At 38.1% G+C, this 12,060-nt stretch overlaps 1 protein-coding gene and 1 long non-coding RNA gene across 5 annotated transcripts in view; one reads left to right on the forward strand and one right to left on the reverse strand.

The window, feature by feature from the left end:
* LOC129471177 (uncharacterized) overlaps nucleotides 1-8,079 on the forward strand; it is a 77,346-nt gene extending 69,267 nt beyond the window's left edge. For both annotated transcript variants that reach the window (XR_010118685.1, XR_008653510.2), the window contains one exon: nucleotides 7,172-8,079. This is a non-coding gene — a long non-coding RNA (uncharacterized lncRNA). The remainder of the gene's footprint in view (nucleotides 1-7,171) is intronic.
* The window catches only part of PTPRG (protein tyrosine phosphatase receptor type G), a 751,407-nt gene that overhangs the window by 41,769 nt on the left and 697,578 nt on the right, over nucleotides 1-12,060 (reverse strand). For all 3 annotated transcript variants that reach the window (XM_055259569.2, XM_063630796.1, XM_063630795.1), the window contains 2 exons: nucleotides 8,196-8,287; nucleotides 535-631 (listed from right to left, as the gene is read on the reverse strand). In XM_055259569.2, the coding sequence (XP_055115544.1) occupies nucleotides 535-631; nucleotides 8,196-8,287 (189 nt within the window). The remainder of the gene's footprint in view (nucleotides 1-534; nucleotides 632-8,195; nucleotides 8,288-12,060) is intronic.

The raw sequence follows: 12,060 nt of genomic DNA on the forward strand, positions 1-12,060 counted from the left end.
TCCATTTGTTTGAGTCCCTAACCTACAGAATATTCCTGACCATGGAAATGTGACAGATAGGAGTAACCACATGGACCAAAAGGCCTGGAGGCTCATCATTTAAGGTACAAGCCAATTATGTAGTCTTTGAAAGTGCTTTGAAATTCAGCTTGCTTGATTCAATTCCATTATTTTCATTTGTATTAAAAGATTTGGCCCTTACAGGTTAAAAACAATGTCAATATAACCAAGTGACATTCAAATTTTGGCTCCCAACATGTGATATGACATCACTTCATGTGAAAATAGTGAAGCTCCAAACATTTTCTTTCAGTCATCTTATTAAGCTCTCTGAGCTCTGACAGCCTAATGAAAGGCTAAGGGGGAAGAAAATGTCCCAACATCTACACTGCTGAAGATGGGCTCATGAGAGGTTAGCTTGCAAGAATCATTCTTTCTTGGCATCCTGCTTCTGATTGCTTGGCTTTCAACTTATACCCAGCATGAAAATTTAATTTCCTCGCAGTTGAAGATAGTTTAAAGCTTATTACTCACATGCTAAAATGTTGATGTATCTGTTTTTGTGCTTGTTTTCTGGATGATTGGAATGTTCTGCAGTGATGTTCATATCAGCAGTACAGCGCTGGACTTCCTAGTGAAGAGAACAGCAAGATTATAGACACAGTTTAGAAACAAAGGAACACAATATACATTTAAAGGCATAAAGTGTTTACTCACTCCCTAGCCACAGCCACCATTACCTCCTCAATCCCAACTTCGGATATAATTATTGATATATTTGTAACAAGTTTATGAAGAATGTGAAAAAGGTATAAAGATTTCATTCTTTACTATTTCATCGATCATCTACTTTATTCTAGATTTTGACCTAGTCCCTGGGATGTAAAACAGTATCTCTTTTTGAATACATCACAGTTTATGGGTGAGAAAAATATTCAAAAAGATAGTCAAACATGATGAATAGAAAAGAGGCCTGAAAAAGCTCTGATGGGAGCACAGAACAGAGGAAGGCTTTAGACAGGTGAAAAAATTTACCTAAGTCTTAAAGGAAGAAAGGGAATTTCTAAGAAGTATAATCTCTACCATGATTTGCAATATGCTTACAGGCCTTATAGCCTCATTTTATAATTGTGAGGGTGCACTGATTCTAAAGACTCAGTGCTGAAATAACCCTAATAATAGCCCAACTAATGGTCATATCTCATATATACAGTCTTGACAAATTATTTGTGAACTCTAGTATGTTAAAAGTTATCTTTCTTTGGAAAAATAGCAGTAGCAGAAATAACGCTCTTATCCTACCTTGGCCGTGGATATAAACGTCATCCATTAGCCTAATACAACGTTGCTGAAAAGCCAAATTTTTCTACACTATATGCTTCAAACCCAAGAAAGTACTGGAGCTAACTCATAAGGGAAGTCATTAGCGGTACACAGCTGCTACAAAGAGCCTGAACAAAGTAACACAGTATTATCAGGAGAAATGTTTTACACAGAACAGATGTAGCAGAGTTTAGAAGCATGCAGACTTTTTTATTTCACAAAGGAGTTGCCTAGCAATTATGGATGTTTTCCATAGTATTTACATTAAACATAATGAAAACAATGAACTGGTTGTCTTTTATATTCACTAAGTACTTCCCAGGGAGAAGTACACTTCTTCTCTAGAAGGAGAAAGTTACTGTACTCAAAGAATTTAAGGTATAAAAGCAAAGAATTTCTGTCTGTTCAAAGAAACAGTATTCAGTGACTCTCCAATTGTTGGACACTGTAAATTGAAGTTTCCATAATTATAGTCCTTCCCAGCTGTCCATTAAAAAAAAAAAAAGCCCAACAGGCATTAATTCAATCCACCTTTCTGGGAAAGTGTGTTTCATGACAGTTCTTACCCATTCCTTACTCTTACTAAACTCCAATATTTTCCTGTTCTAAGATAGTTTATAACCTATGGTTTGGAAAACACTGGTTTAAGGAGCTTTAAGGCTGCCCTTTGGCTCTTCTCTAAAATGAGATAATAAAGTGTGATCACAAATCAGTCTACATAAGAACATGAGCAGTGCCAGCCAAACTTAGAATATTGGGACCTGCCTTTTGAAACTGCCTTATAAGACCTGAGACATGCTCTTTTGAAGAGTTTCAAGGGCAGACAACTTTTGAAAATGGATTTGAAACAAGTTAGTCTTTTGTTTTGGGGTTTTGAAGGTCACACCTTTGGCATGTACTTCTTTAGGGTTGAGTTGTTCAGATTTCTTATGCTGAGAGATTGTGGCTCTGTACCTTAGTTTGAGATTTACTTTGTTTATTGATTTTTTTTCCTGTTGTATAGATCTGACCACCCTAGCTATGGACTGAAGTTGGAGCCTCTTTTCTAATATAATGCAATTGACCAAGACTGCTTGGGAGCAGTTGTCAGTATTGTTTAAAGCTGTCATTCGATATGGCCAGACTCTTTGTTATCTAAAACGCCTTGTCTGATCTGTTGCCTCTATTTCACTTTTCCAATTAGATGAATGACAGAAACAAAAAAATCGTAATAAATATTGTCAAATCTGATTTTATTAGAACCCATGGGGTTTGCCTGAGGCCTTCTGATTTTGTCATGTAGATAATAATGTCATCTGTTAATTCCTTGCAGTACTGCCTGGCTCATTTAGATGCTGATAATATCATCTGATCCTGGAGTGGCTTTTCTCCATCAGAACTGCCATTTCAAAGTTAACATGATTTTAATAGGTGTTAAAAACCCTTTAAAGAGACACTGGCCAATGGAGTATGCATTGCAAATTTACCTATTCACAACTCTGATAAATAGTTTAAACTTGTTTATATTTTACTCTCTATATAACAAAGCTAGAATTCTCAAAAAGAACAGTTTGAATCTTAACAGGCACATAAGCATAGGAGAAGGCCAACAGAAAACAGGTTTAAAATAAAGCAAAAAATCAAAGACCGAACAAACCCTAAAAATTGATATAACGAGAATTTTAGGGAGGTGACGTAGGCTAAATCACTTCCTACCTACAGTCATTGATGCAAGAGGCTATTTAAAGAGCACTTAAAGACCTACTGTGCTACTATACTATGGCTCAATTAAAAAAAGGTAATGCAACAAAACATCTAGAAATCTTTCAGATTGCTCAGTTCCAAAAAGGTAGCTGAGAATAAACTATTTGGATCTGGTTACCAAGTATTACACCAAGTAGGGGTAACATTCTTAATGCCTGAGTTCAGGCAGCCTACAATTGTGGTAAAGAGACTGTTCTACAGATGACTGATGGGTTTAGGTCATGGTAGTGACCCAGTGCATGTACAGTGTCGGACACAGAACTGGCCTTTGACAGGTGCTGGTTATACTGCATCTTCCAGCCCCTACTCTCTTCTGCTCAGGGTATAAATTGCTGCCAGACTGATTTTCTTCAAACGTTATGCTGACTTTGTTATTCCCTTCCTCAGAAACGTGTGGAGAGATTCCACATTCCCTTAGCCAGGCTTTCAAGGTCCCATCTTATCTTCCCCTCCCTTCCCAGTCCCAGACAATATTAACTCCATACCCTTTGAAAAGACCATTTGATTTCCTGCTCATTGCTTTATTGCCATTTACCTTGGTAAGAATGCCTGTTCTCTTCCTCTATCCAAATCCATGTATCTTTATCAAAATGACTGCATTTGCCCCCTAGAAAACTAACCTATCTTTGGAGAGTATAACACAGCATTATTATCTTGCAGCTGGTCTCTAACATAAGAATTACTTTTCATGAAATCTGGCCATCTCCCTTTTATCTCCCTCTTCATCAAAATCTCAAACAACTGTGATTTACCTCATAACCGTTTAAAAATGTTTTTCTTAAGATATTTAAGACCCAAACTGGCATTTTTGTCAAAAAGGCTGAGGAAACTAACTCTACAGCAAGCTTATCCAATCCATGGCCCATGGGCCACATGCGGCCCAGGATGGCTTTGAAAGCAGCCCAACACAAATTCGTAAACTTTCTTAAAACATTGAGGGTTTTTTTTTTTTCCTGCAATTTTTTAGCTCATCAGCTCTCATTAGTGTATTTTATGTGTGGCCCAAGACATTTATTCTTCCAATGTGGCCTAGGGAAGCCAAAAGATTGGACAGCCCTGCCTACAGGCTCATTTTCTGCCCTCTTGCAGGCAGCAGTTGGTGCAGCATTACACCTCTGACCAGAGACTTCCCTATTATACGTCATCAGCAACCCTGGACGTCTCCCTTCATTTCCTAAAGTCATTGTGGCCACTGGTCCCTCAGAGCATGGACTCAGGTGGACTAAGCTTTCTTCTTTTGATTTAAGATGAACAACCAGCCCAAATTTAGCACAGCTGGTTAACTGTAATAGAGGCAGTCCCCCAGAGGATCTTGTCAAGGGGTTGTGGACCGCTGGCCTCATCCTGCACTCTTTTAGACTTCTGATTCTTCCAGTCCCTGCCTGTTAATTCTTCTGACTCATGGAGCTTTGGAGTGCCTTCCTTTTGAAAGAGTATGCTAGCACTGGTCTTTTGGAAGCCTTCTGCATTATGTTTGTGGGGGCCAAGGAAGAGGCTGTCAATCTTTTAATACTACTCTGGGAAACTACTCCCTGGGAAGGACAGTGAGGTTGAAGTTAGCTCAGGTAGCCAAGGTAATGGTGTCATCCAACGCTATCACAAGAAAAGGACTGATGTTATTTCTAGTGACTGCAAATACTGTATGATGTTGCTTTTCATGGTCTCTAGAATTTATCTGACAAGAACAAAAAGCTGGCTTATAGCAACACTTCTAGACAAAGAGTCAAAATTACCAGTGAATTGTTTTTCGCATTCGCCAAGCAGTAAAGTTCTGAAACTATGATAGTTATTCACCAATATTTTTTTACTTCCAAGATGTTTAAACATGATGGGTGAGAATTTTTGCTGAAATCTCCAATGAAAATACATAGATGCCTTTCTCCTTTGCACTTCTTCAGAACTTTATGCCTGTACAATAGCACTTATTTTGCTTTGTCCTGTTTCTGTTTTGGTTGTGTACACTCTGGCCTCCCCTAATACCAGATTGAACTCTTTGAGGGCAAGGACTCTAATTCACATTTGTATCTTATATTATGGCCAGAGAATGGTAGATCTTCAGTAACTGTTAGATAGGTTGTTTTAGCTCCTCTTAATGTCCAGTTGTTAACTTTTCAGTTGTATTTCTCATAATTTTAAGACTAATTTTAGGCCTACATGTTGGATAAGATTTTTATAAGTCATATTCTCAGCTATCTCAGAAGGCTCGAGACCATACAGATCACTTAATGGGCAGCTAATACTCCTAGTGGGGGGTTCCTAATTTGGCTGCTCTCCCCACCTTTTTGTATCGTTAAGGCACTGCGGCATGATCAGTTCTAGTCACTTGCAAGCTTGCTTATTTCTCCTTCTGACCTTGGCTCATTACAGGACATTACTCTGGCTTTTTGGTGTTTTTTCCTGAGACAGGGTCTTGCTCTGTCGCTCAGGCTGGAATGCAGTGCTACAGTCATAGCTCACTGCAGCCTCAATATCCTGGGATCAAGTGATCCTCCTGCCTCAGCCTCGGCCTCTGAATAGCTAGGACCACAGTTGTGCATCACTACACCTGGCTAATTAAAAAAATTTTTTTGTAGAGACAGAGTCTTGCTGTGTTGTCCAGGCTGGGTGGGAACTCCTGATCTCAAGCGATCCTCCCACCTTGTTCTCCCAAAGTGTTGGGATTATAGGCGTGAGCCACTGTGCCTGGCCCAGGACACTACTTTAATGAGAGTCTGGATGGTGTCAAGGTGAACCATGTGGGTTCAAGTCAGATACTCTGGTCTTAAACCCTACTGCTGCCATTTCAAAATGTAGCCACGCACAGCCTCAGTTTTCTCATGGGTAGTTTCGTCATCAGTAAAATGGGGACAATAAGATAGCACCTACCTCAGGAAATAGAATGATCCATGCACAGTGCTAACTAGTAAATGCTGGCCATCATTATTCCAGGTAAATCGATCTGGAAATCTGAGATTAAGATTACCTTAACTCTGTTACCATAATACAATTTTGTTTTTAATTACACAAAATCTTTTTCTATCCTTTCGTATAAAGCCTGTTACTATCTCTGTTTATAAAATGGCCATAATAGCATCTTATGTAGCCTATTACCAGTTTTCCCTTTTAGCAGTTACCCAAAAGGAATACTACTCTTTTAAAATACTTCAAATTTTCACCTAATTATAAGGTGACAGTAACATTGGTGAGCTTTTCTATTTTCTTATTCTCCCCTTTACGTTGCTGCTTTGCTGTTCTTTTTAGAAGAAAGCATATTCTTCCTATTCTGAACAGCTCTGATTTTAAACCTTTCAAACCTGAAAAGATAGTGAAATGACAACAGTCATTTCACCTTCCTGCCTGCCCTCCCCATTCCACTCCCATAAGTATCAGCTAATACTATTTAAGCTATAAAGTTCAATGTAGGCGATTAAAGCTTTTAGCTGCAGTATATTTTTTAGGACAGAAATAGGGTACAGATGCCCAGGATTTGTTAAGAAGCATGATTTTGATGCAGCAAAGCCCATTTTAAGTCAGATCAAGTTTACAGAGGTGTAGCTGATTATTTTGAATAATTAAATGGTGTCAAAACCAGCTGTGATGAATAGCACTGGGGTCTCAAATCATAAATAATTGAGAAACTGGAGTTGCATTTGATCATCCTGATCAAATTCGGCTCTCTAGAGGATAAATGTTTGTCCTGAATACCATCAACATTGTTAAATGCCTCAATATTCTTGCTCAGTCATCCAGCCAACAGTCAATTGAACTAAATCACTTTAACACCACACACATTTGCTGTCCTCATGAATACAAAATGTTTGACTTAAACCATGTTCTTTGTAGTTGAATAGGCACCTTTTTTAGTAAGCATCTAATAGCATTAAATACTTGACCTGCTTTTGTTGGTTCCATAGAACATATGACTTCATAGAATAAATCAGAGGTTCTTTCTACCACCTTTGTTTTCATTCTGCTCAAAACAACAAAAACTAACAAAAAACTAAGAGAAAGACTTAATTTAAAACAAGTCAGCAATATAACTGCCTTTATGATAGCCTTTTGGGATTCCAAATTTGCATAGACAGGGGCTTTTCATCCTGTTTTTATTTCTCATTGTTCATTCAAGGTAACTGCACCTTCCAGCTGTATGACTCCTAGATGATCTTAAAGTGCTTACCTTCCATTACTTCATTTTGCCCGGTAACCAATTTTGTTGAAAGAGATGGGTAGGTTATCATCATCATTTCCATTTTAAAGTAGAAATGAGACAGAGAAAGGAACCAACTTACCCACAAAGCTAGAAGACAGCTGAGCTGCCATGAAAACTTGGCCTCCTCGACACAACTCTTGCTGCCAGAGATGTGCCTTAGTTAAGCGCCTCAGTGAAGAAAAGGGCAGTCTGTTTAATAGCTCCTCATTGACACCCTGTCACTGCTGAACTGGCACGGAACCCAGAGTTGGCAGGGTGGTACATGCCTCTCTCTACCTTGTTTCCTACACACCAGTTCTTAAAATCAGAAGGCTGTGTTAACCCAAGTCTTCTCTCCAAGGATTAATAATCATGAAAACAACAACAGTCAACCTTTGCATGGTTCTTAACAATGAACTCAGCACTTTCAAAGATGTTCATCATTTATTTTCTCCAACGACTTTACAATGTAGGTGACATTGGTGCCATTTTTCAAAAATGGGAAAACGGGGGATCTGAGATGACGTGATTGGTCTGAGGATTATGAAGCTCACTACTGATGAAGCCAGCATCCAGTTTTTCAGACACCAAACCTGCTATCTTCACTATACCATGTGCATTGCAGAAAAGACACGGAATTAGGGAGCTTGTGTTATGATTGCTGTTCCCAGTTAGAATTAAATGTAACAAGAGCCTGAAGAGCAATCCCTACCAGTTTGCTTCTTTTCTATCACTAAGTCAGTTCTTTTGTAGAAATACATATTCAGGACAGGTATAATCAACTCCCCTTTCACCTAAATTTTATTTGGAAAAGAATGCCTATTAAAATAATAGATGAAAAACTCCACTTTCCATAGTTACTGTTTTGTTATGCTTGGAATGAATTCAGTTAAAGTTTACAAAAATCTGCATAAAGTAAGAGTTAGGTTTCTGGAAGTTAACTTCCAGCTTTGAAACATACCTCAAAATCTTCAGAGAACCCATGCTGGTTATTAGAATAGAGCTCCCCGATGTGTTTGACAAACTGTTTGACAGGAATGGCTTCCATGTCATCTGGGGGAATAAAATAATATTCAAAGTTACATAGAATACTTCCATAAAACAAGTTACACTGATAAAGCAAAGCATCCTTAAGACAAACACTTGATTTTTGCAAAGAGCAAAATAATTGTATCACACAAAATAGATGTCCTGAAGAAAAGTCTCAGGATTTATTTTACATTAGGATCTCATTATGACTTTAATGCCTACAAGCCAGGTTAAATACGGTTTTTAAAAAAAGGTACATAGAGAATTCCCTTTACTTTTTATATTCAAGGCAATTTACATAGTTAAATTACCACAGCATACTCTTAACTAAAAGTGTGAATTTATCAAGGGTACCCATTTGCCAAGAAATTTTATCACACCAGGGGTTTTCTTTGTTTTGTTTGTTTGTTTGTTTGTTTGTTTTTTAATTGCTGTTCAATGGAGTCCAGCTTGATCTTTGAGCAATTAAGTTCTATTTCCAATCTTTTAAGTTTTAAGCAATCCTTTATACACAATTATAGATAGATGCCATTGTACCAGCTGGCTCTGGGTACAATGCCATCTATCTTTAAGTGTTCAAAATTTTCGCTCAAGACAGCTGTGTCTACATGATGCCAAATAATCAGTTTGACTGAATTAACTGGATTTTTTTGGTGTTGACAGACTAGGTATAGATTCAGGAAGACTCCACATTCCCATTTATTTTGTGTTGTCACTTCAAAAGGAGACTTTCAGTTCATAAGCCCGAAGTATGTTTTAAGCTTATTTATCATGATACTTGAGTACTGCTATAAAATAGCCACACCCAACTAACTGGAGCTCCCCAACCTCCTTCTTCCCTTCTCCCTCGACCCTCCCCCACAAATATTTCCTTTTAAAAATACTCTGCTGAATTTGAGATAAACAACAGACATGACATTTACTTTATTCAGAGTGAAAGATCTTTGGCAAACGCACAAACATCTAAACTGCCACAGATGCTTTTCTTAGCAAAGGGTATGAAGATCTGTATGTGTAAATGAGGTCCTACTTTGGCAAGAATTTTATAGATCCAGGCCTGACAATCTGATTTCTCTTCATCTGGTGACAGTTAACATTGACTATGTCATTCCTTCTCTTCTTTCTTTCGAGAGAGCAAAGCTCTAGGGTGGCTTTTTGCATCTATTGACATTTTCAAACTTGAATCATGCTTAAGTGGAAAATAGCATCTCTTATACTTTGTTTTAGGAAGGTGACTTATGTGTTCATAATCCAAGTTGCTTAGCATAGAAATGTTACTTATCAAATAGGTGGTGCTCTGTAAGTACAAATTCTTCCTGTGTGAACAATTAAAGTCCTAATCATGTTAATAGGCAACCTTATGAAAAAAATTGCCAAGTTATTTACAAATATTTCAGAATTGAAGATGTTCATGAATATGCAATCATTTTGCATGCCCAAGAAATCTATAGCTCTCATGATGTAACCAGCATTAACAGAGTAAGCGGAGCCAAAATGTTTCTCCAGAATATTTAGCAGAATGCACAGTTCAAGAAAAATTTCCAAAATTATCTGATCACTTCACTTAAAATGTTTAGAAGTAAGCAAATTCTACAATAATGATCAGTGGCAATGAAAATGATCTCAAGTTGAGAAAAGGGTTACTATGTACAAAGCTGGAGAGTCTCTAAATGATTAGCCCAAGAATAAACTCATTTTCAAACAAGAGGCAAAATGGGTGAGATGTACAACCTAACCACAGAATCACTCTAAGATAGACTATAGGACTTTCGTATACTTAGAAATGACAGATACAACACTATTTTCAAGGGCAGAGTGACATATTTAGTAGAGTAATAGGTCGAAGGCAACATTTATACGATAACGATAGTTTAGAATTTTAGATTCCCGAGAACTTACAGTGCCATGATTAAGAACACGGACTCTAGTTCAAAATAAGAAAAAACATATCAGCTTTAGAACGGTTTTACTCTGTAAGGTAAAAACCACAGCATTTTAAAGGCCATAGCCCACCTCAAATCATTAAAAGAAATGCTTTCAGGTTAACTGCTTATTGTTTTTTTCTGCAAAGTGCTCAACTGTAATATCCAAGCTAATGTCACATACACATGCCCAGAAATCAGTATGCCTGCTGCCACTATGGCTAGAAGCAGCAAAAATCCAGCAGAGCTCAGTATGATAATCATGGAAATATATGACTCACTAGTCTCTCCAATTTGCATCTTTATCCGAGGACGCCTAACCACACCCTCTGGGTTTCCAGGCACCACCAATAATGTCACAAAAGTACCAGACAGACGGACATACATACAGATGCATGCTGTACTGACCACTGTCAGCTACCCAGATAATACAGCATTTGCCCTGCCATCAAGATAAATAGCTGAGGAGTCATAAATCTCTTTTCTTTATATTGAGATGAATATAAGGCTATGACTAATTATTCTAATCATTCTCATAATTTTTCTATTACATTCTCTCAACATGAGCCAGATGATTATAAAATCAATGTAACTAGCAGAAGGCCAAGCAATTAGGACAGCATCAGAGGCCTAATCAGCTCAATTTTTATCTGGAAAGGCCCTGTGTGTTTTAAGAAGACATTTATCCAAAACATGCTATCTCCACCTAAATGTCTGAGTTTCATTAAAGATTGCAGAGAATATTAGCAGCACTAACTAGGCCAGGCACTTTCTGTGTACTTTATATGTATTAACATGTACTCCAAGAAATGCGTACTCTTTTCATATGCATCTTGCAGTTGAAAAAAGTTTAGAATGGCAGAAGCAGCTGGCTGCAGACCCTAGATAAAAAGTGCTCTGACTCAGAGAATGGGAAACCCCTGGATGAAGCCGTTTCTGAGCACCTAGTACTCAGCCAGATATTAGGGAAATGGTCTCTGCTCAAGGACATTTGTGTTGGTGAAGAGATGAACACAAGGGAGAGCAAGAACAGTGTAATTATGTGATAAAGACTACAAGTGCCATTAAAAGGATGGATTTGATGACAGTGGGAATAAATGTCACTGATGTAGTGGTGGTGGTGGTGGGAGAAGCATAAAGGAAACAAGGGGCTGGAATCAAAGTGAAGATGTTTTCACTGACTACAGATTAAATGAGAGATGATTATCGTATAACAAAAGCAGGATAATGATGAAGTTGGTAGAATGAGAGGAAAACCACCATTTATTAAGCCCTTACTGGTTACCAGGGACTGTGCTAAATGTTTTTCTCACATTTATCTCTGTAAGAACCAGATGAAGGGAACATGGTTATTCTCACAGTGCACATGAGGAAACCAAGGCAACTTGTCCAAAAAGACTCAGTTAAGTGGCAGAGCTGAGATTTGAACCCAGGTCCATTGAACCCAAAGACTGTATTCCTGTGTACTATCATATACTGTTTGTCTTCATTCTCAAAGCACTATAATTTCAAGGAATAACAAATTAAACTTTTTAATTCTTAATATCCTGGTTAATCTGATAAATGTCACTTGATAATTTTGTGCTAATTTTTTTTTTTTGAGACATGGTCTCACTGTGTCACCCAGGCTGGTTGGAGTGCAGCTGCTCAATTGTAGCTCACTGCCACCTCAAACTCCTGAGCTCAAGTGATCCTCCCACCCCAGTCTCCTAAGTAGCTAGGTATAGTTCTGCGCCACCATGCCTGGCTAATTTAAAGAGATAGAGTCTTGCTATGTTGCCCAGGCTACTCTTGAACTCCTAGCCTCAAGCAATCCTTCCACCTCAGCCTTCTGAGTAGCTGAGACTACAGGCCCATGCCACCATACCTGGCTTA

Source organism: Symphalangus syndactylus, chromosome 21 (genome assembly GCF_028878055.3).
Source record: "Symphalangus syndactylus isolate Jambi chromosome 21, NHGRI_mSymSyn1-v2.1_pri, whole genome shotgun sequence".
NCBI lineage: Eukaryota > Metazoa > Chordata > Mammalia > Primates > Hylobatidae > Symphalangus > Symphalangus syndactylus.